The following is a 23,762-nucleotide window of genomic DNA, read 5'->3' as shown; positions in this document are numbered from 1 at the left end:
ATTTTTATTTTAGTATGATAATTATTATTTTAAGTATGCGAGTATGCGCTCCCTTGTGCAAAACGAGGCTCCCCATGGGTCGTATGGCCCTAAGATGCCCCCTGCACTTCCCTATTCTCCTATTTTCTGCTGCTGACTGTTTTTCCTCCTCTTTGACATCACTGCTCCTCATCTGGCATGGTGGCATCACTAAAAATAAGACAAAGCCAAAGAAAAATCTTTGTTGAATGAATCCTTAAAAAGCGCACTGAAGTCTCCCAGTTGTTAGTGTGTGTATAATAATGTCATGACATCATTAGGGATGTACCCATCGACCGGCCAATGATTTTTGTGAAAATGCACGCGATCGGCCACTGCCAATTAATTACCGTATTTTTCGGAGTATAAGTCGCAGCGGAGTATAAATCGCACCTGCCGAAAATGTATAATACAGAAGGAAAAAAACATATATAAATCGCACTGGAGCCCGGCCAAACTATGAAAAAAACTGCGACTTATAGTCCGAAAAATACGGTAATTTCTTTCGAGGCCGGTTACTTCTGGGCGATATTACATTTTTGGTCTCATCCGACAAACGTGCCTGTCAACTGTACTAGTGTGGAGATGCTTCCCTAAATTAATAATAATCACCTCTTTAGTCAAACAACTGCATTTCTTAAGTATGGTTATCATATAAATTATAACATTTACAGTTAAGCCATGTGATTGGTATCAGCTGATCTCACTGGTGGTATCGGTGTCTGAATCGGCAGCATAAAACCCTCATCGAAACTTCCCTAATTTCCATGTGTATTTGGAAGTTATCATTTTTGGATAGGTTTCTTGCTTTGAAGGCGACCCAATTGTGCAGGTGTACCTAAAGTTGTGTCCAGTGAGTATACATTTAAGTCAAAGAACTTCTCTAGCTCGTAGTTCTCGTTTCCCCCAACACTTTGATTTCTGTGAAATCATCAGTATGACCTTTCGGGAGTCCCTGCAAGAGCCAAACGATCACATTGATGAGAAATCGGAAAGCTGTCTTCAATTAGCACTTTCTCTTCTTGACTTGTTGAGAACATACGACTTGTTTGCATCATCCTTAAGGATGGAACAATCATAACTTTTACTGTGTAAAAACTAGTGGGACTGTTCTGAATGTTCGATGACAAATGCATGACACACACACCTTAACACACATGCACACACAGTGGGCAGTGATGAGTCACGATTAAAAAGTACAGGGTGTTGTGTTTGCGGCTCAGGTGTACACGCGGTGACACAAATGAGCAGCGTTGTTACAGGCTACACTTGACTTCACATTCACTCTTTAGGAATATTAAATTTTCAAGAAAACACCTCATCACTTACTTTAAACTTTGACTGGAATTGAACTGACCAATAAAGTGTTTTGTCCTGTTGATTCAAAACCCCCTTGTTGTGCATTTCATTTTAGTAATATATATTGTTAATTATATATAAAGATTCTTGTTTTATCATTATAAATAGTAATTATATTTTTGTTTTATGAAAGGCAAAAATATCCAATTGTTCATTTAATTGTATTTTTTTTAGCAAATATATTGTTTTTAATTTAAAGGTTAAAAATCCTATATATTTTATTTGATTGGTAATTAGCATATTTGTTTTATAAAATTATAATCATTAATTGCCAATGTTTTTAAAGAAACACAATCACATACTAGTCATTTAATTGTATTAGTAGTTATGAGGAATTTGTTTTATTTTCTTATACCAAAACTAATTTTTATTTTAGTACTATCAAGATAATATTATATAATTTGTCATGTTATTAAAGGTAAAAACATCAAATTATGTTCATTAATTTTATAAATATTAGCATCATAATTTTTGTATTTCATTTTCGTTATTTTATTAAAGGTTGAAAATAATTTTCATGTTATTAAATTCTATTTTTTTTCATTTATAATAATTTCCTTGTTTACTTTTTAAAGGTAAAAAAAGAAAAATCATAATTATGAGTAGTTATATTTTATAAAACATGCATTTCATTATTAAAGTAAAAAGTAGTTTAATTTGATTAGTATTAAGACTTATTGTTATATTATAACTGCGTTTCAGTTTTATGCTCCTAAAATCTGGAATAGACTTCCTGAAGATGTGAGACAGGCCTCAATGTTCAAATCCAGCCTGAAAACTGTTTATCTAGTTGTGCATACGACAACTAAAAATAATTTATTTACAGTGTTTGATTTATTTTTTAATTGTTTTTATGGTGACTGTATTTTCTATTTTTAATTTTAATATTTTTTCCTTCTTTAAATTTTCTGTAAAGCACTTTGAATTGGCGAGTGTACGAATTGTGCCCTATAAATAAAATTGCCTTGCCATAATTGTCATTTAGCACAAAGCATTCATTTAATTAAAAACGGACCATAAAAAAGTCTGCATTATCAGTACCATTTTATTGAAGTTTCTTCATATCTTTTCATGCTTCAACATTGCTTTTTTCCAACAGATCATTAGTGCAAAATAAATAATTGTTTTTAAAACATGATACAAAAAAAAAGCTTGACAATTATATTGCCACCTTTTTTATTTATGAAAAATAAATGCTAAGCTTGAAAAAGGTGAATGTTGATTTAAGTGTGCAACACCATGAAGTACAATATATAGCATTAATGAAAGAAAAAGATATAAATAAAGAAAAGTAGCACCAATTAAGTGTTATTTTCTACGACAAACTGTTGCATATAGTTGCTTTAAATGCATTCCTCAGAGTAGATGCGTCATATCAAGCTTCACGTATTATTTGTAGGAATCATCCAGCGGGGGTTTAACAGCCAAAACATACTTGCATGTTGCATATTTGCTGGTCTTGGTTTTACACATAAGAATAAAGTTCTACACAGCTGGAGGAGGCACTGCAATAAAAGAAAAAAACAAGAGAATAACACATTTGTATTTAAGCAGCAACTCACATTTCATTACCACTTCTTGAGAGTAGTCAGTGTACAGCTATTTAGACTTAAATTTAGACAATAATGGCTACTTATTTTTTAGTGGTCATTTCCAAACTAGCTGTTCTATACAGAAGATAAAAGAAACACGGCTGCTGAAAAGTGGCCTATTTCAAGTCATTTGAACGTGAACTCACCCTCTGTCTTGGGAATTTGGGTATCAGCTGACCTGCGAGTAGAAAAAGAGGACATGTTAGGACGTTGTTTGTCTTTTCGAGCTTGTTGGACATGCGGGGTCAACATGACATCATCCATTATTAAGAGTTCAGGCTGCTTCAAGGTCCTCACAGATTATTGTTCTCCATAATTACCATGCAGTCAGTAAAAGCCACACTACCAACAAATGAAGGATCAAATCCAAGTATTTAGCCTTGACAAAAAATACACAACTCCTTCATGTGTTAGTAGTGTGTGTGTTTTTTTTTGGGGGGGGGGGGGGGGGGGGTTGTAAATGCAGGTTAGGAAAGGACAGGTTCTTCATATCATCATGGCTGCTCCTTGCGGTCAGATTCATACAACATGCACAAGCGCTTCATCCACGCTTACTTGGGGGAGGATTTGACACATTTTGTGCATTTTTTACCTGTTTGAGGAACGACACACTGGTTACCAAACATGTCAATGGATGCACTCACGGGCCAACACAACCGGCACACCTGCGCAACCTGATGACACCCAATGCTAGACGTGTGTGTGAGTGTACTTCGCAAAGGTAAGTAGGAATGTGGCTCGCATCCACGAGCACAATGTGACTGACCAGAGGGACAAGAGAGAGAGAGACTGAGTAGATCAGGGGTGTCAAACGTACGGCCCGAGGGCCGGATCAAGCCCGCGAACAGGTTTTATCCGGCCAGCGGGATGAGTTTGCTAAGTATAAAAATTTACTTGAAATTTTTCAATGAAAGAAACTGCTGTTCTAAATGTGTCCACTAGATGTCGCAATAGCAATTTTTTGTATCTTTGTAGATGATGCTACATATGTACAAAATAAACCACGTGATGTTAGTACATCAGTCGAGGAAAATGATCAAACTATATAAATAACATCCTGTAATTTGATTTTGATATATATTTTTTTTATCTTGATAGACACCAATGAGTTGACTGATGAACATTATCACATAATTTATTCATTCAGAAAATATAAGTAATGACAAATAAATGATTAACTGCAACATGTAAGTGTTAAAAAAACCAAACAACCTTATGATTTGTACATTTGTGCTTGTTCTATTTTTAAACAAAGAAAACAATCCGAAGTTGTCTTTATTTTTAAGTTATCATGCCGTGATTTTACGAGTCCGGCCCAATTGGGAGTAGATTTTTCTCCAGGTGGCCCCCCATCTAAAATGAGTTTGACACCCCTGGTGTAGAGGGACAATAGGAGAGAGAGAGAGACAGTTGAGCAACATAGAAACAGAGTGCGGTAGAGAGAATAAACAGATTGAAAGTGAGAATAGAGGGAAACAGAAAGAGAGAGAGGGAATAGGTAGAGTAAGAATGACATATAGAAACAGAAAGTGAGAGTGGAGTAGCGAGTCACAGACAGAAAGCGAGAACGAGAGAGACAGAAATAGGTGGATCTCTGTACTGCACTGCGCAGCCATTATTGTATAACTTTTATATTATATTTATAATTATAATCAAAGTCAGCTTCATTGTCAATTCTTCACATGTACAAGACATACATGGAATCAAAATTGAAATTGTGTTTCTCACTATCCCGTGTGTAGACTAGACACAAATGGTAAAGTGACACAACAAAAATATATTTAACTAGTATAGTAACAATTAATAATTGTCATAATAATTTGCATATTTGTTATAATTTAATAATATTATTTTGTTATAACAGTTGTTAGTATAATAATTATTATATTAATAATTATTTTAATTTACATACTTAATAATTGGTATTTATTGTTAGTATAATAATTGCTATAATTATTATCATGCAATATTTTTCTAACATATCTTTTCAGACATTAATTGTTCTAATAATTGTTATATATTGTAGGTCTAATAATTGTTATCATGATAATTGACAAATGTTTTCGCAGCAGGCACAAGACGCTGAGAACTTGTTGAATTAGGTCCTATTGTTGAGCAACTCAAACCTAACGTTGGAACAACCTGCTTTTTTTAAATTAATCAGTCCAACAAAACAATAGACAATAATACCATAATAATACAATTCCAATTCCAATTCCAAAACCAAACCCGGCCCAGCAACATTCAGAATAGCAATCAACATAGCAATTGAAAGACACACAAACATGACACAAAACTATCCAAAAGTAATCAAACAAAAATGAATAATATCAACAGCAGTATCAATATTAATAAGATTTCCAACACAGCAGTGATTAGAAATCCCCCATTTACATTATCATCACAGCTATTTATAAAAAATCAAATAAAAACTGAGCAATAGTGTCACAGTGGCTTACACTTGCATCACGTCTCATAAGCTTGACAACACACTGTGTCCAATATTTTCCACAAAGTTAAACAAAGTCATATTTTAGGTTCATTTAATAGTTAAAACAAATTTAAATAATGGATCCCATATTCCAATATATGACTCATTATTATCTAAACTAAATGCAGTTTTTTCTACAGATATCATCTCCAACAACATGCTTTTTGACCACGTTAAATCAACGTTGGGTTCTGGCCTGACCCAGGGATTTTGTCATTTTTCAACCAATATTTTACAACACAACTACAACGTTGAAACAACATGCTTTTTGACAACGTTTATTCAATGTCAGGCTGCGATGTTTTTTTTTTACCTTTGAAATGCTGTCATTTCCCAACCAACAACGTTAGACACCAACGTTGTCTCATATTACAAACACAACTATTTTACAACGTTGTTTCAAAGTCAGTTTTCGAGGACATGTACTGTATGTATAAATCAATGTTGTATCAATGTCTTGTGCCTGCCGGGTTGATATATTAGGCCGGAAGTATGGTGATGCTTAACGAACATACTGTTACATTATGTACCGTCACACTGTTGTTATTGGGCGACATTGTTAGATTGTGCAGGTGTACCTAATGTAGTGTCCAGTGAGCAATGTCTCGTCAACATTCCAAATAAGTACGTAAAACTTACTTAAGGCTATCAAAATGCCAGAAACAAACATGATGATAGCGAGGACCATTCCTGTAGTCCTCAACGTGTCTTCATCTACCATGAGAATATGCAAATTATACAGAAATGATGAATATATACTAGGTATTGTGAGCGTCAATATTTTGTATCGATCCGCACACCTTTGTTAGCATTCAAATTGTATCTTCTCACGGTTAGCAGTGTAACATGTTTAGCTATTCCTCGTCCTCCAGTGAAAATGTTGCGTGTCAGAAACATAATGTAGCATACTTGCCGCTGCGGAAGCAAGGATTAGTGACGTGCACTGTGGAGGGGCGTTAGCCGCTACCGAGAAGGCTACGTTGAGGACGCGGTTGTACGCTTGTCGCTGTCAAATAAGCGGGACGCAACTAAAATGTGTCATCAACATGTATTATCACCATATACCCACATGTGTATGATTTATATCGTCTTCACGGTAATATTTCACTGTCGACATTTTCATTGTTAATTCACAGCAAATTACTAGCTAATAATTGCATTGTTTTTTACAGCAACATTTACGGCGCAATATTTTTACAGCAATTTACTGTAATGTCATAGTGGTCCATGAGTTTAGTGGACACTTTGGAATAACTAACAAATTCCCCAAAATACAACACCGCTCTCATATAGAGGATCTTTGATTCGTGTTTCTGTCCTATAGTGCAGAGGTCCGCAAAAGCATTGCAGGGGTGTGTGTGTGTGTATATGTATATATATATATATAGATATATGTGTGTGTATATATATATATATATATATATATATATGTGTATATACTGTATGTACATATATATGTAAATATACATATGTATGTATAGGTGTATACTGTATATGTAAATACATATATATATTGCTTGCTTATGGTTGTCCATCGATTCGATGATGACCATCTTCTTTTATTTATGAGTCTGCTGATGTTTGAAAAGTCCGATCTTTTGAGGTCGGAGACTCAGGTAAAGAAGATACCTGCGCAATGATGGTTTTTAGAGTGGCATGAGGGGTGCGCTTTTCCCAACGCCACTACCTTGATTGTAAGAAGATCGTTCCAGTGGCAAGGGAGACCCTAGACGACCGGCATCTTCTTACAACTGCAGGAAGCTGCCGGAATCCAGGTTTTTGGGAAACCGCCTCAAAGCTTGCCGCCACCAGCTTGCTTTTCTGTCAGGGTGTGCTCCCTTAGCCTTCGTCCGCTTTTACAGCCATTGTGGTGCTTCTCAGTGCTACCATCTTCTGCCTGCTCCACCGTTGAGGTCTTCGGGATCACTCTTAGTCTGGACTCTACCCTTCGACCTGTTCGGCTTGGGTAACCCTGCCAGGAGTACAAGACTCCAGCCGACATAGCTCTAGGGGTCATGGAGACGCGCAAAGTGCCCCACCACGATAAGGTGGTGATCCCGTCGGGACATATACACACATACAATTTGCAATTTTTTCACAAATTTAGATATTTAGTTTAGCAATGGCAGTGACATGGACCTTGCAGTTTTGAAACATGAATACAATAATTACATTATTGTATTCATGTTAGCATTTAAAATAGCCAGCGATCAATGCTTTAATTGCTAACTAGCAATTAACACGGCAGTTGTCAGCTAGTCATTGGCATGCCAGTTTGTTAGCTTGCGATTAGCAGCGCTAGCTGCTAGCAGTTACGTGCATAGTATTCAGCTAGCGATTAGCGTACCAGTTGTCAGTTAGCTATTGGTGCGCCAGTTGTCACCAGCTAGTGATTAACACACAAGTTTTCTGCTAGCTATGAGTGCGACAGTTGTCAACTAGCGATTAATGGCACAGGCTGCCAGCTAGCATTTGAGTGCTCCGGTATTCAGCTAGCAGTTACATGCCTAGTTTTCAGCTAGCGATTAGCGTACCAGTTGTCAGTTCGGTGCACCAATCACACCAGAATCGAAAAAAAAATCGATTTTCAATCGAATCGTGACCCAAGAATCGATATTGAATCGAATCTTGGGACACCCAAAGATTCGCAGCCCTACTTCCAACTATCATTTGAGTGCTCTAGTATTCAGCTAGCAGTTAGCACGGCAGTTGTCAGCTAGCAATTAGCGTGCCAGTTGTCAACTAGCTATTAGCGGTGCTTTACCATATTATTTGAATACCTTAGAATTGCACAATAAGAAGGTACCAATATGACCAGTTTAAAAAAAACAAAAAACTATTTTATGCAGGATATACAAGTAGTCCCCACTTCATCTCTTTATCAGTTTGGGGGTTGGTGGCCTGGAAACTGTTAAAGACCCCTGCTATAGAGGATCTTTGACAAGCATTTCTGCAGCAGTTACTACATATATATAAAGAATATTGTACTGTGAGTAGGTATTTCTTTAACTGCTGTACCTTCCTGTCATTCAGGATCTTTGACAGATGTTTCAGCAGTAAGTACTAAAAAAGCCAACAGTGCCCTCCTGTTGTATAGAGAATCTTTGACTATAGCATTTTTATATTAATAGGTAGATAAAAGCAGCAGAGCTTTTCTGTCATATAAACTTTAAAGGATATTTGACTTGTATTTTGTCAATAGGTACTTAAAACAGCAGAGTGATGCTGTCATATATCAGATCTTTGACAAGCATACTTACATTGATTGTGATATCATTTTATTCATGAGTACGTTGGCCATTTCGTGTTTTCTGATATGGAATAGCTTTGTTCTAACATTATGTGTAAAATAAAAGTGCAAATAATCTTGTTTTCTGAACAATTCAGTCTACTTAAGCTGACATTGTGGAAAGTACAGTGAGATGTGCAGTAGAAATGATACTACTAACCATATTCAAAGTCCCTTTGTTCTGGAAATATTGCTTCTGCAAAAAAAAAAAAACAAGGAGTGTTAAGGGTGGGTTTGCATGCCTGCAAAGCTGCAACCTTGCCTCCATTATTCTCTGGAGGGTTCCCCCCAGCATGCTCAATGCTTTTCTCAGCACTAAGAAAGGTGGAGCTGCAGCATAAAGCACTGCACAGACAAATGATGTCACCTTCTGCTTATGAACTTAACACCTCACCATGCAGACAATAGTATGGTTCTAGTAGGAGGTTGCAGTGACAATGCAAGTAAAAAAAATGCACAAGATACAACAACTTATTTCATCTTAACAAACAATAAAACCAATGTAGTAAGTTATGCATAAACAGTAAATCAAACAGACCTGTGGTGCCCATGGCTGCAGTGTAGGTTGAAGAGCTCCTCCAAGTGAAGTGCAGACTGCAGTTGGGTGGAAATGAACTCAGTGTAAACCTGTCAAGAGCCTCCCAGTGGCCACACTCAAACACTACACTTGTACAAATGGTGCACCGCCATCCTTAGCACCATTTTGAAGCTTAACAATAAACACGAGGCTATATTTCAAAACATAATATTTAAGTATGATAGGTGCTGCATTTTGCATTTTACCCCCTGAAATTGTTGCAAGCTTTGCACTCATCTTTATCACCACTGCAGAGATGCAGCTTTTATTCTCACATATTATTTATTATTAGCCTTTATTTAACCAGGTAAAATCCCATTGAGATCAAAGATCTCTTTTCCAAGGGAGACCTGGCCAAGAGGGCAGCAGCAAGGTTACATTAAAAACAGTAAACAAATACATAAAACATCACATTTACAACATTAAAACTTGCTCACATGACACATGTGCATACAGACAAGGTAGACTGCAATCCTTTCACAGAAGCTTTAAACTCATATCAGCCAATTCGTGCAAAATCCCTTTGTTAATCAGCAATGGCCGCAGAGTTTGGATGAAATGAGATGCATTGGTGCACTTTGCAGCACATAAATCATTTATACTGACTGCTGGCTGCTGAGCCAAGTGCAATGTCAGCAACAAGCCTCAGTGCAGCACACGCTTGTCTTCCAGTCCTATGAGACACGCACGGGAGACGGAATTATGTGGCATTCATCACACATAAAAAGGTGCATTTTACAACAGGTTTATTGTGTCGTATTGTGTGCAAAGACACTAAGTAAATATACACATTTACATCCTAATAAGGAAATAGTCAGAGGTCAAGATGATTTAGAAAAGAGAGAGTGAAGACATGAAGAGGCATTTAAAACTAAAGGGTGATTGTCTTACACGGATTGCAACTGCTGCCATCTGGTGGTAAAGCGTGATAACTGCAAGGAAAGGAGGAAGGCGCTTTAAGGAAATACATTCAATTGATTCTATTATAAGACTGACTGATATTATGAAAATGATTTGAAAATCCTTACCAGCTGCTCTCTGTCTGTGGTGTTAAGCTGTAAAACAGTTATGCATTAATTTGTTGATGCTGCATGAATATAAAAAAAAATAAATAAATAATAATAAATACATAAATAAAAAACAATAATAATAAAAAAAAAAAAAAAAAAAAAATATATATATATATATATATCACAATAATCTACCTCTTGGGACACCTGATTCTGCATTAGGATCCCGTGACCTGCGCACAATGAAGGTAAAAGAGTTAGAATGCAAATCTGGAAAACCTATTAAACAGTTTATTCTCGGCTCACCTAGACTTGCCACTCTTGGAACACGCACATTTCCTGCCTGTATTTTGGAGGGGAGAGCATGAGCACAACGTATGAATGAACACAAGATATATTGTAAGAGTAGACCAAAAAAATCACTAAAATACAAAACAAACCGATTATTCAAGTTACCAAAACAAAGCTTTTAGGAATAACACTAGATAATAAATGATCATAATCAGAACATGTGCAGGGTATGTGTTTCAAAATTGGAAGGGCAATCACAATGATTAAAAGGTATGCATATTTTTTGACAAGTAAAATAACTAAATAAGTTTGTATAGGTTGTACAGCAGGGATTAATACAGCATTATTTTGGAGGCCACATTTTCAGAAAGAGCAGGACGAGGGGGGCGGACTTCTCCCTTCACTATTCTTCTTCTTTTGTATATTCCGGAAACATAGCGTTCTGCACAGTAGACATGTAAATTTGGGTTTATTTATTTATTATTATTTATTTCTCACAAGTTTGTTGGACTGAAATCGTGCGCCATCAGTCGAATAGCCACAATGATAAAAAAGAGAGGAACTAAAATGGAACCTTGAGGAACACCACTAACCAAAGAAGGTGAACAAATGACTACAGCTACAACTTAGTTACATAAGTCACATTATGAAAAAACTGTGTAACTGCCAAAAAGGAGAGGGCTTAAAGGGGTGTCCTGAAGAACGTATCAGTTATGTAAATCACAAGTTTGGACCTCAGTGTTTTGTTTTCCAGCAAGGTTAAAATGTCAATGCAAGGATCTGTCACTGTGTTTAGTGGTCCAAGTTTCTTTATACAACAGAGGCACTCTAAAGGTTTTAGGAATTTGCGGCAAAAATGTTTGTGTCCCAAGTTTTGAACTGAACTCGGGAGGTCGGTATGGTGTTAATCCGGATTTGGCCCCCGGGTCTCTAGTTGTATAGTCCTGCTGTACAGGCGCTAATATTTTCAAACTTTAATTTTTATTATCAAAATTGAATGTGCATTTCACAACTGAACTTATTTTATCTCCAGTGTTTGATTTGAATATGAATTATAGTAGTTTTAATTATTATTTTATTCTATATTTTTAATTTGTATTATGATTATTAATTTTTTGGTTTTGCCTTCTTGTGATTTTCTGTAAAGCAATTTGAATTGCCTTGTGTACAAATTGTGCTCTATAAATTAACTTGCCATGCCAAAACTTGTGTGGTGCAATACCGCCTCAGAAAATATGTGGAAGTTATATATCATACAAAACAGAGACAGGTACGTAATTTTTACCATTACACAGCGGCCACCGCTGCTGCCCACTGCTCCCCTCACCTCCCAGGGGGTGATCAAGGGTGATGGGTCAAATGCAGAGAATAATTTCACCACACCTAGTGCGTGTTTAACAATCATTGGTACTTTAACTTTTAAATTAAACATAATAGACTTTTATATTCATTGTTCTTTGTTCAGGAGGGTATGTCTGTCACTATTACTACCCAAAGTCTATATCTGAATTAATTTAACTCGGGTATACATTCATAATTATGCCACCAGACATACTAAGTACATGTATTTCACCTAAAGACCCAACGAATCACATTAAAATAACATGTATTTATTTTTGTATGAATGACATATCCTTCCCAAACAAATAATTCCAAATGGTATTACAAACTATTTTATTCCGTAATATAAATCACCTTTAAGAAAGAACACGAGCTATGGTAATTTAAGAAATAGGATTCTCTCGGTTTATTTCCTCTTGCAGGCTGTTTGGAAGCGTAAAACAAAATAAACACGCACGAACATGGTCATTTCATGTATCCTTCCATTAATTATCTCCACCAGGAGGTTATGTATTTTCTACGGTTTATATGTCTGCCTGTCGTTTAGAGAGCAATATAGCTCAAAAATGTATGGGCTGATTTTGATACAACTTTAAGGATAAAAAAAACGGATAAGGAACAAGTGATTACATTTTGGGGGTGATCCGGATCACTGCCTGGATTCAGGATGTTTCACTATCGGGAAATAAGGCCAGGTGGAGGTTTGCACTCTACAAGAGCTTTTCTAGTTATTTTTAATATTGTTGCTTGTGCTGAATTTCTTACAGTAATGTTGTTAAAGTTATGAGAATATGGCACCGGCTTATAGGCCAAACTAAACCATAATATTTACATACAGTATTTCAGAATAATTGGTGTAAATTAGAAGTAGTCTCATCCAAGCTAATTACTGCCAGTGATTGCTTCAATTATAGAAACAAGTTACTACTGGATGACTTCTAAAAAGTACAAAATAAAGGCGTAGAAAACCGGTGTTTCGACGAGACTTACAGTAAATCATGCGCGAGTGTTTCTGCAGGCATAGCGTTTAGATCGGGCAGGGACCATGAGCAGGAACCAGAGGTGGAGAAAGCATAGACCACTTGCCACAGACGGAAAATAAAAAGACCAAATAAACAATTGTAGGACCAAAAACAGGCCCCAAAAAATACTAATTTTCAAGCAACTTTGGGAATAAAACAAGCCTAAAGTCACTTATAATAAGCAGATTTGCAGCGATGCTTATGGCCTGTATGGTGTTAAAGGGGAACAGCCCATTTTTAAAAATGTTGTAAGAAACGCATACATGTTTTTCTTTTTTTAATGCATTCTATCTCGTAAATAAATGCGATCAAAAGTCAGTTTACAATGGAGCCTATGGGAGTCGCTCTCTTCTGCCTATGAAGCGCTTATAAAACATCCTAACACCTCCACCAAGTTTTATATACATGATGTAAGTATAAATGTAATACAGTAACGGGCACATTCATAATAACATTTTAATATTTACGTATTTTGATCGTTTTAAGCATACGCTGCGCATTAATAAAAAAAACGCGTCACTTTTGTTTTTTCCTTCAACAACATCACTGACTACTGACTATTACCCAATGCAGACATCATGAGAGCCAACAAACATAATAAAACATCACTTACTGTACAATGTCGGCTGTCATTAGGATGCCGACTGATATAATTTTCATATATTCCCAATTAGATAAAGAACAACTCATAATCCACGCGAAGACAATTCTGGGTATACATTGGATGTCAAAGTGTACCAATGTTTTGGATTATGTCCTTAATCTTCTATTATCAAGGTGAGAGGAATGATTAATGATTTAGAATAAACTTTCACCAGCTCAGAGACGAGTAAGCAGCTCACCAGCTGATGACATCAACATAGCAGCACAAGCTAATTAGCTCCCTCTGATCATGGTGCCCCTAAAATAGTTTGTCTGCGTTAGCGTTTATAATAACAATATCACTAATACTTGGTTAATATTCAGGTCACGAAATGGAGTATTGTTGGCGCTTTTATTTAGAAGGATTTATTGGCAGAATAGAGAACCTTGCATTGACTCCATTGTAAGCGGAGTCTTTTAAAAATCTTTACTTACAAGTTAAAATGCATAAAGAAGATACATCTGCCTTCTTGTCTCTCATAATGATTGTGGAAACAAACTGCAGTTCCCCTTCAAGCATTTAGAAAAGATGGTCCTCATCCTTTATTCATCCGCTAGGAGGCGCCAGCGGTGTCTTTCACTCCCAAGCGCTCTCTTTTTTTTTTAAGAGCCAAACAGTAAACTTCCTCACCCTGCTCCATTTTATGTTCTCTTTTAATGCACTGTCTTTATGATTTGTCAGTTTTTCCTCTTCTTTTAATGATGTTTTTCTATGCTGACCTCATCGGGGTAAAGCGAGAACACAAGCTCTCACTTTCCTCTACTGCATAAACACAAAATAATAAAAAGCAACAATGACTTTGCAGCTAATATATAATATTTACGACATGCTAATTCGTTTTAGGCAGCAACAAAATCAGTTTTGCCTAGCATGCGTATTTCAAATGACAGCTTTTGTGATAACTTTAAAAAAAATAGTTTTGTCTTTAAAACAGGAAACAACATAATCATGTCATTAAATGCTGTGACTATGCATTACAATTTATTGGAGCTGTAGCTCCTTGATCAACTGAATTATTCTTGTTAACTTTTTTGTGCAACTATTCACCATAAATGGTTCAGGTATTGGGACATGAGTCCTTACAAGTTACGTTTCCGCAGGGAAGATCCAAAATCTGGGAATGTTATGGACACCGCAAACAGCCAAGGGTCTTGGTTTTAGCTTACAATGTATTTCTTGAACAAAATACCCAACTCCATCCATCCATTTTCTACCGCTTGTCCCTTTTGGGGTCGCGGGGGTGCTGGAGCCTATCTCAGCTGTATTCGGGCGGAAGGCGGGGTACACCCTGGACAAGTCGCCACCTCATCACAGGGCCAACACAGATAGACAGACAACATTCACACTCACATTCACACACTAAGGCCAATTTAGTGTTGCCAATCAACCTATCTAGTCAGTAAAAGAAGGTTAAGAGATTTATACACGCAAACCAACAGGTGCCGCCAAATGAGTTCTATTCAAGTAAGCTTCTCTTCCTGTCACTCACACACCAGCGACCTAAACAAATTAAGGTGCGACACAGAGAACGTGTGTTAAAAGTTGTTGGCAAACAACATAAAGCACATTTTAAGATAATGGCGATCAAACCAGTGTCCATCAGCTAATAAATATGATTAATATGAATGAAATACTGTATGACTTCACTTATAATAAAAACACACATTCCATCCATCCATCCATTTTCTACCGCTTGTCCCTTTTGGGGTCGCAGGGGGTGCTGGAGCCTACCTCAGCTGCATTCGGGCGGTAGGTGGGGTACAATCTTCATTTTTCCTAATATTCTTCCTTACATCGTTCATCTTATTTTGTGGTAAGTACTGTCTGATATCTGATGGCTATCTGACTGAGGGGAGCAGATAATGTGCCAGGGTGTAGTGATTCTAAATGTGTGTTTCTTATGTGTTGTGGTGAATGTGCAGCCACGCATGTGGAAGAACCTGCCACTGAGGAAGAGGAGTCAGGCAATAAGAACCAACTGCTATGAGAAATGGTGTGTGAGCACAGATATTGGCCTCCCTTGGTGACACACACACACACACACACACACAAACGAATACTCACCGACGATGAGGGCGATGCCCAGGAGGAACAGCACGGCGGCAAAAACTAGGCCACCAATCCTCAACGATTCATAATCTGAAATGATACGAGGAAAAGAGATAACATTTCTATTTCTTGCTGAGATGCATCTTAGATTTTGGATGGTGCAATGTCATTTTGTACATTTTACACATTATGTGTCAGTCAGTCAAGGCTCTCAGTTGCAAAACATCCTAAGTCTAACCTGTCTTGCCATTAGGGATGGGTACCGAATATGGTACATTTTTGGCACCAATTGAATCCCGCTGGTCCTGCTGGGCACCGATTCACGTAAAATCACACGGTTCCATATTACGGTACTTGGGTTGCGTGCGACGTCACGCCCCGTTGCCGACTTCGCACTTGTTGATCACTCCAGCAGCACTGAGAGCGGACGGAGTTAAACTACTTCTAGGTAATGTTGCAATATTCAATGCTAACCAAGTAATTGACTCAAAAAACGCTCCAACATAAGTTAAGTAAGGCTCCACTTTCCCAAACATGTAGTAGCTTGACGCTAATATACATTGGCTTTGCTATTGACATGCTACTGATTAGCATCAGCGATTTTAAATGGTGATTTCAACACCTCCAAATTTGTTATTGAAAACTACCGTATTTTCCGCACTATTAGCCGCACCTAAAAACCACAAATTTACTCAAAAGCTGACAGTGCGGCTTATAACCCGGTGCGCTTTATATATGGATTAATATTAAGATTCATTTTCATAAAGTTTCGGTCTCGCAACTACGGTAAACAGCCGCCATCTTTTTTCCCCGTAGAAGAGGAAGTGCTTCTTCTTCTACGCAAGCAACCGCCAAGGTAAGCACCCGCCCCCATAGAACAGGAAGCGCTTCTTCTTCTTCTGTAAGCAACCACCCGCCCGCGTAGAAGAAGAAGAAGCGCGCGGATATTACGTTTCATTTCCTTTGTGTGTTTACGTCTGTAAAGACCACAAAATGGCTCCTACTAAGCGACAGGGATCCGGTTCATGAAAAGACGCAATCTCTCCATCCGCACACGGACTACTATTTCACAGCAACTGCCTAAAGACTTTCAAGAAAAGCTGGCTACTTTCCGTGCATATTGTAAAAACAAGATAGCTGAAAAAAAGATCCGGCCAGAGAACATTATCAACATGGACGAGGTTCCACTGACTTTTGATATTCCTGTGAACCGCACTGTGGATACAACGGGAGCACGTACGGTGAATATTCGCACCACAGGGAATGAGAAGTCATCCTTCACTGTGGTTCTAGCTTGCCATGCTAATGGCCAGAAACTTCCACCCATGGTGATATTCAAAAGGAAGACCTTGCCAAAAGAGACCTTTCCAGCCGGCGTCATCATAAAAGCTAACTCGAAGGGATGGATGGATGAAGAAAAGATGAGCGAGTGGTTAAGGTAAGTTTACGCGAAGAGGCCGGGTGGCTTTTTTCACGCAGCTCCGTCCATGTTGATATACGACTCCATGCGCGCAAACATCACGCTGGTTTTTAATATATTATTAAAGTTTGACTGACCTATCTGACTGTTTTTTTGACATTCCTTTAGCGCAGTTAGATGCGGCTTATAACACGGGGCGGCTTATAGGTGGACAAAGTTTTGAAATATGCCGTTCATTGAAGGCGCGGCTTATAACCCAGGGCGCCTTATGGTGCGGAAAATACGGTACAACTAAGATGCACGTTACAATCAAACAGCACTTGCACATTATAATATGATGATAATAAAACAAGATTTAACAACTGGACTGCACATGATTAGTTCATTTTAAAATGTTACTATAAAAATGCGATTTTAGTGTCAAAAGTACCGTAAATTGGTACCGGTATCGATTCTCCAGTACCAGGAATTGTGAACGTATTGGTTCAAATGTGAACGGTACCCATCCCTAGTCACCATGTTGGAACTAAGGGTGCAGTTATCAAATACTTTAGTAATCGAGTAATCCATCATTTAGTTTGTTCGATTAATCAAGTAATTGGATAAAACCCATTTTACAGTCTCAATGTGTATTTTAGGGAAAATAATTTAATTAAAAAAACAATTTTTTGCTTGTCAGAAATGTATCATTTAATTACATTTTTAACATATGTGCATTAATAATAGTTTATATAATTTATAATGCACTATTATTTATTAGACTTGCACATATTTATTTAAGTTACATTTATATTTATGTTATATTTTTAGTTAATCGTTAATAGTTATTGTTTACATTTTACAAAGAGAGTACGGTCTACCAAGTCAAATTCCTTGTGTGTTAAACATACTTGGCCATTAAAGCTGATTCTGATTCAACTCTCTGCTGTGCACGGCCACACATATTACGGCATCTACACACCACAGCGCGCATTTAAATTTCCGAGCACTATTTTATCAATTTCTTATTAGTTACACTTATTAAACCATTAAACGAAGCAACAAAATACTATAATTTAAACCTTTTTTTTAATCCAGTTTATTGGTTTTTATTGGCAGCCCTAGTTAAAACGTCAAAATACTGCAAGCAGCACTCACCAAGTGTAAACACAGAGCTATTTTTATTAGGAGTAAAGAGGAGTATCAGTGTCACACATTATCATTATGTTTAAGTAACATAAAAATAAGTACTCTTTTGAAGAAAAGTTTGAAAAAAGTCTTAAGATGCTTTGTTATCATTGCACACACTATAATAATCTATTGTTTTTAATCTGGCAAAGTGTGTGTTAATGTATGAAAAATGGACTTTAAGAAAATAAGTTTTGATTGATTGAACCAAGTCAAGATAAATAGTTTTTATGGTGAAATATGAAGGCCAACACATAAATATTTAAAACCGTTATATCCTGTACTAGACTCCTAAGGGTTGATCATTTATTTATTAAATTTTCATTCTTAGTCTGGAAACCCTTGCATTAGACCATCCATGCCAAACAGATAGTTTTTTTTTATTCCTGACTGGAGTTTTCCATAGAGTCAGTTTTCTTGAAATGCTGTTTTGATGAAGGCAAAAGGCCAAAACTAGTATACAGTTTAAAAAAAAACTGTATATAAAAGCCTTCTTTCACAATGACAAGCATTTTTAATTTTCCTCGAAAATGAGAATTGCTAAAAAAAACATTTAAAAAACGCAAATAATTCCATTTGACCACATTGTTCTCTTGTAAATGTGCACTCAGGCTCGGTTGACTTTCTGAAAGTTGCTCTGGTGAAATGCTGTTTTGATGAAGGCAAAAGGCCAAAACTAGTATACAGTTTTAAAAATACCCACATTCTTGTTCATGGTCACTCGCGCTTTTGAAGATTTGAGCCACGTGGACCAAGTCTAACATCACACTGACGTCACAACTTGAACTGACCTCACAGATGTTTCCTTTGAAGGCAAAACTGCTTACTCACCGTATTGAAAAGCGCTGTCATAGTCTGTTTGGAGAGAAGAGAGACAGGAAAGGAATGAGCAGCACGTATGTAAACCGACATAAACGTGACTTTAGTTTCATGAAGGCTTACGGCTCTGCTCAAACAATACGCACCTTTGTCACCGTCTGCTGCTGCTACTGCGAGGACAAAAACAGGGAAAGATCATTGGAGTACAAAAAAACACATGAAACTAATCTGGGCCAATCAATTAATATATTTTTTAAATATTAAGTGGTTTGTTGATTACTTGGTGTTGGAATTTGACTGACATAATCAATATAAAGCAGACGTCCTCAATTACATGTGTCTCGAACAGTTGTTCTCAAAAACCTCAGAAAAAACTTGGCTGTCAAGTACCACAATAATGACTAACATTAAAATACAGTATGAATGTTAGTAATACAGTAGCATAGTGAGCGTAAGAATTCATTAAAAAACAAGGCAGAGGTTTTATTGAACAAGTATATACATTTTATAGGCTATCGTACTGTAACATTACACACAGTTTAAACAGGGACAATGTGTTTGAATATTTAAGTAATTTTTTTGGCACACCACTAGATGAAGCCTATGTACCATTGGTCTAGAACTTTTCCCAGCTGACACTGTAAGGGCCAATATCTTAAAAAAAACAACAACATCATAATAATAAAATAAACATACCGTAATATAAATATATATTTTTTACAAAAGTAATATTATCATGTGTTACTGTGTCCCCTTGTTCAGAGAGAGTGTGTCATCACCCACACAGCCACTGCATGTCTGGAATAATAAGCCTTTGTGCACATATGTATACAGGAAGTACAGGATGGGCCCCAAAAACAGAATCCAAAATTCTTTGAATAAATCTGGTAATTACATTTTTTTATTTTCTTTTTCAGTGTATACAAGTCAGCTTTATGCATTAATAATCGGAACAATGGTCTTCTCTCTTGGTCAACCAGGGAAAATACATTTTGCATGGAGGCCTATTTCCCCAACAAATCATACACTGTAATGCAAACACATTTTCGGAGTAAGTTTTGGTGTCGTCATGCTCCAATAAAAAGCAGAATTTTTGACTGGATTCAGAACTTCAGAAAGTATGGGGCTGTGCAAAATCTTAATTCTCAACTCCCAAATAAGAATATGTAAATGAGTAATTGACAATTTTGCACGACATATGCAAATTTGCAGAGCTTATTTCAGAATTAACATTACTTTTATGCAAAGTGACCAAAATAACTGAACCTTTGGGGAATAATCATACAAAGGTTGAGCACATTTTAAGAAATCTTTTTGTAGGAGTCTTTCTTTGTGGGATTTAATACCATTTGTAAGGCTTCTGTTTTTTTGGGTCCTACTGCCCGGATGCAGCTGAGATAGGCTCCAGCACCCCCGCAACCCCGAAAGGGACAAGCGGTAGAAAATGGATAATAATGGTTATAAAAAGTGTGTTGTATTCAATAACTTTTTAACGTTTTAAAAAATCTATCGTCGGCCGATTAATATCATTTATATTGTATATCGTTTAAATCGCGCAACCATTAGACAATTCCGACTTCTGCCGACAAATGTGTGTTCCTACTTCCGGAAACAAACGTGAGTGTGTTCTAGTCATGGCAGACTTGGTGACAGACAAAAGTTTTTATTATTTTTGGACAAATGAGGATTCACAACCTTATCTTTTTGAAGCTGAATATACAGAGGATGGTCTGCTGCTTCTAGAAGCCCGCATGAAGGAAGGGTGGAAAGTTGGAGCAGACAGAGGCCGAAAGAGTGAGGTCGGCGTGATTTGGCGCAGTCAATGTGGTACTTGGAGCTAAGCTATGCCAACATAAATTGAGTGCTTACCAGCTGGACCAAACACACGACTGTCCATCGAGTGAGTCATTTTATTATTGTTCATGATACACGCAGCACATCATGCGTGTTATTACAACTACAATACATATGCTGTCGAACTAGCTGTGTACAAACAAAACATGAAATGTGGGCTTATACTTTACAGATACTGTAATATGATTTTTCATGTGTTTCAGTCAGTACAGATTGGTGTCCTATTTCATAGTGTTGTGCATTACAAACTCAAATGCAATTTGGGTGCTGAAGTAGAAGCGAGCTTCTCTCTTGCCATAGCAAGCTTTTACGGTTAAAACCGAAGTGCACCGATATGTTACTACGTTAGAAAAAGACTTCCTCAGTGTTTGCTCTTACAATAACAATGTCGCTTGGTTAGTATACAGGTTATGCAATGTATTTTAAGTATTGTTGGCGGTTCTTGAATGCATTTTTAAAGTGATTTAGAGGTAGAATTGATTGCTCCCATTAGCTGCATTGCCGGCCACCTAGAATGAGCCAATTGTTACATGTTAGACTGCAAAAAATAACAACAAACTTATGTCTTCTTGTCTCTCATAAGAATTGTGAACGAAAACGCAAAATTCACAAAAAAGTGCAGTTCGCCTTTAAGCGCGCTTGATGGCGTTTATGTTTTTGAGTAGAGACGACTCGAGGGCAAGCCTTTCAGGTTACGGCTGCCGTCCTGTCTGTAAATCAAGCTTCCATCAGTGGTCCCATTCACAGCAACACAAGCAGCAGATGTGTTGCGGTATTATAATTTGTCCTGGTTAGCATTAGCTTTGTAGTTTGTTTGCACATTTAGCCGTTGTTTGAAGTGGTCGCCTGGACAATAATTAGATTAGGAGGTGGCGGTTTAGTGTTTCGGGGACGATAAGCAGTCCACGACACATGATTTCCCCAAACAAACAATCCTTCTTCTCACAATGACATTTAATTTATGTCAATTTTAATGATATTCCTTGTTTAACAGCGGGTTCCGTTTTTGTTGACCAATTCTGTAATTCAAATCACGAGGCCCTACTTCGCCTCAATGATCAGAACTATATGTACGAGTTCCAAACCGATTAGTACATTGCAAAATAGAGCTAAAATAAAAAAGACTAGTTTGTAGGTTAAAATACTAAAAATTGGGTCAAATTAACTAGCTAAATAAACAGATAATTGTACTTGATAAAGCAGCTTAAATTAAGATTTTAATTTCGAGAATATATATATATATATATATATATATATATATATATATATATATATATATATATATATATATATATATATATATACATACATATATAACTTTTAAGATTGAAATAAGTATTTTATTCTGAAAGCAAGCAATTTTCAACTTGCAATTCTTAAATCAAGCATCCTTGAGATGTTGCAGAATCTTTAAACAAGATTTTCTACGAAAATATCTTATTTGATTAGTTATTTCCTCAATTTTGACATTTTTAAAGTAGAATATACAAAATATAATTATTCCTGCTAAAATTAAGATTGTTCAATTAATACAAATACGTAAATAGTTCTTACAACTAAGGACATTTCTAAAATTGCAATTTTAAATCTTGGCAAGTGGCAAATCATTTACAGTGTTCCCCAAAGAAAAAAACTCACGCACTGATTTTTGTCAGAAACCTTTCCATCCCTACCATGTAAACACTGAAAGATGCATACTTTCTAAAATAGGTAGACATTTGCCTCTGCTGTATGTCACATTACTTCAGAGATGGTGAAACACAGGGCTGTTTTTGCGCGTCTCTCTCACAATGACAATTTTTGCATTTCCTCAAGAATGAGAATTGCTAAAAAAAACAGAGGACTGTACCGTAACATTGAAAAAACGCAAATAATTCCATTTGATCACATTGTTCTCTTGCAAATGTGCACTCAGACACGGTTGACTTTCTGAAAGTTGCTCTGGTAAAAAACATGTTTAAAGTATTTGTTTTAAAATAAAGTTTTGTTATAGGACACAGAAACTGTCAGCTCTCTTGTTATGGGGAAAAACATGGCGTTTGCAATCATGTTATCTTTTGCAACATTTTGTTCTTTGGGCTGATGTGAAGTGACACCAAAGACACATGAACATTAATTGAACACACTGGTTGGCATGGCAGCGTAGACAACATCAAGTAGACACTATTTAAGTGAACACTGGCTCATGTAAGAAAGAGAGAATTCTGTAGAGTCGAACCTAAAAATCTCACATTAAAGGGGCTTAGACTATATTTCCAACCAATATTCATATCAGGAATGTAACGATAAACAGTACAAATGAAACGGTTTTAATAACGTTTTAAATTAAAATGATCGAAAAAACATGACTGGCGCCAGCTTGCTAGTTTAAATGTTACATGACAACAAGAGGCATTAATGTATTTCCCCATTAAAAAACAACATACCCCAATCTAAACGTATATAAACACTTTACTGTCTGAGCAACTAACATATTCAATTGTGCACATTGAACCTACAGGCTCTGAGAACAGAGTAATCGTTGTATAATCAGGGGGTGTTTTTACGATGCGTTCAAGGACCGTTTAACAGAGTAGGATACCACAACGCCCCCAGAAATAATAAATAATACATTTTATTTGTTACGCACTTTTCATAAAAAAAAAAAAAAAAAACTTAAAGTGTTATAGTTCAAAGTAATATTTAAAACAATAAAAGCTTAGTTATTAAAACTAATAAAATACTAAGACTAAAACACTATCAGTGAAGCATAAGAAACACAAAATAGTGGGTTTTCTAACAGTGTGTTTATATTTGAGTTATAAAAAAAAAAAAAGTGGT

At 36.5% G+C, this 23,762-nt stretch overlaps 1 protein-coding gene across 5 annotated transcripts in view; it reads right to left on the bottom strand.

The window, feature by feature from the left end:
- Window positions 1-2,402: 2,402 nt before the first annotated feature.
- The window catches only part of fxyd5 (FXYD domain containing ion transport regulator 5), a 35,201-nt gene continuing 13,841 nt past the window's right edge, over window positions 2,403-23,762 (bottom strand). The window contains exons 1-12 of one of the 5 annotated variants that reach the window (XM_061952786.1): window positions 19,101-19,124; window positions 15,698-15,772; window positions 10,643-10,679; window positions 10,532-10,569; window positions 10,355-10,381; window positions 10,218-10,258; window positions 9,288-9,343; window positions 8,910-8,945; window positions 6,100-6,174; window positions 3,525-3,561; window positions 3,116-3,147; window positions 2,403-2,882 (exon numbers count right to left, since the gene is read on the bottom strand). In XM_061952786.1, coding sequence (XP_061808770.1) covers window positions 2,863-2,882; window positions 3,116-3,147; window positions 3,525-3,561; window positions 6,100-6,174; window positions 8,910-8,945; window positions 9,288-9,343; window positions 10,218-10,258; window positions 10,355-10,381; window positions 10,532-10,555 — 348 coding nt within the window. In that variant the 5' untranslated portion in view covers window positions 10,556-10,569; window positions 10,643-10,679; window positions 15,698-15,772; window positions 19,101-19,124 and the 3' untranslated portion in view covers window positions 2,403-2,862. Of the gene's footprint in view, window positions 2,883-3,115; window positions 3,148-3,524; window positions 3,562-6,099; window positions 6,175-8,909; window positions 8,946-9,287; window positions 9,344-10,055; window positions 10,259-10,354; window positions 10,382-10,531; window positions 10,570-10,642; window positions 10,680-15,697; window positions 15,773-19,100; window positions 19,125-19,234; window positions 19,259-23,762 lie in introns of those variants that run through there. The other 4 variants (XM_061952778.1, XR_012050365.1, XM_061952792.1 and 1 more) reach the window with 4 other exon arrangements.

This window comes from Nerophis lumbriciformis, linkage group LG04 (genome assembly GCF_033978685.3).
Source record: "Nerophis lumbriciformis linkage group LG04, RoL_Nlum_v2.1, whole genome shotgun sequence".
NCBI classification, from domain to species: Eukaryota; Metazoa; Chordata; class Actinopteri; order Syngnathiformes; family Syngnathidae; genus Nerophis; species Nerophis lumbriciformis.
This window is presented reverse-complemented; position numbering and strand designations above follow the sequence as displayed.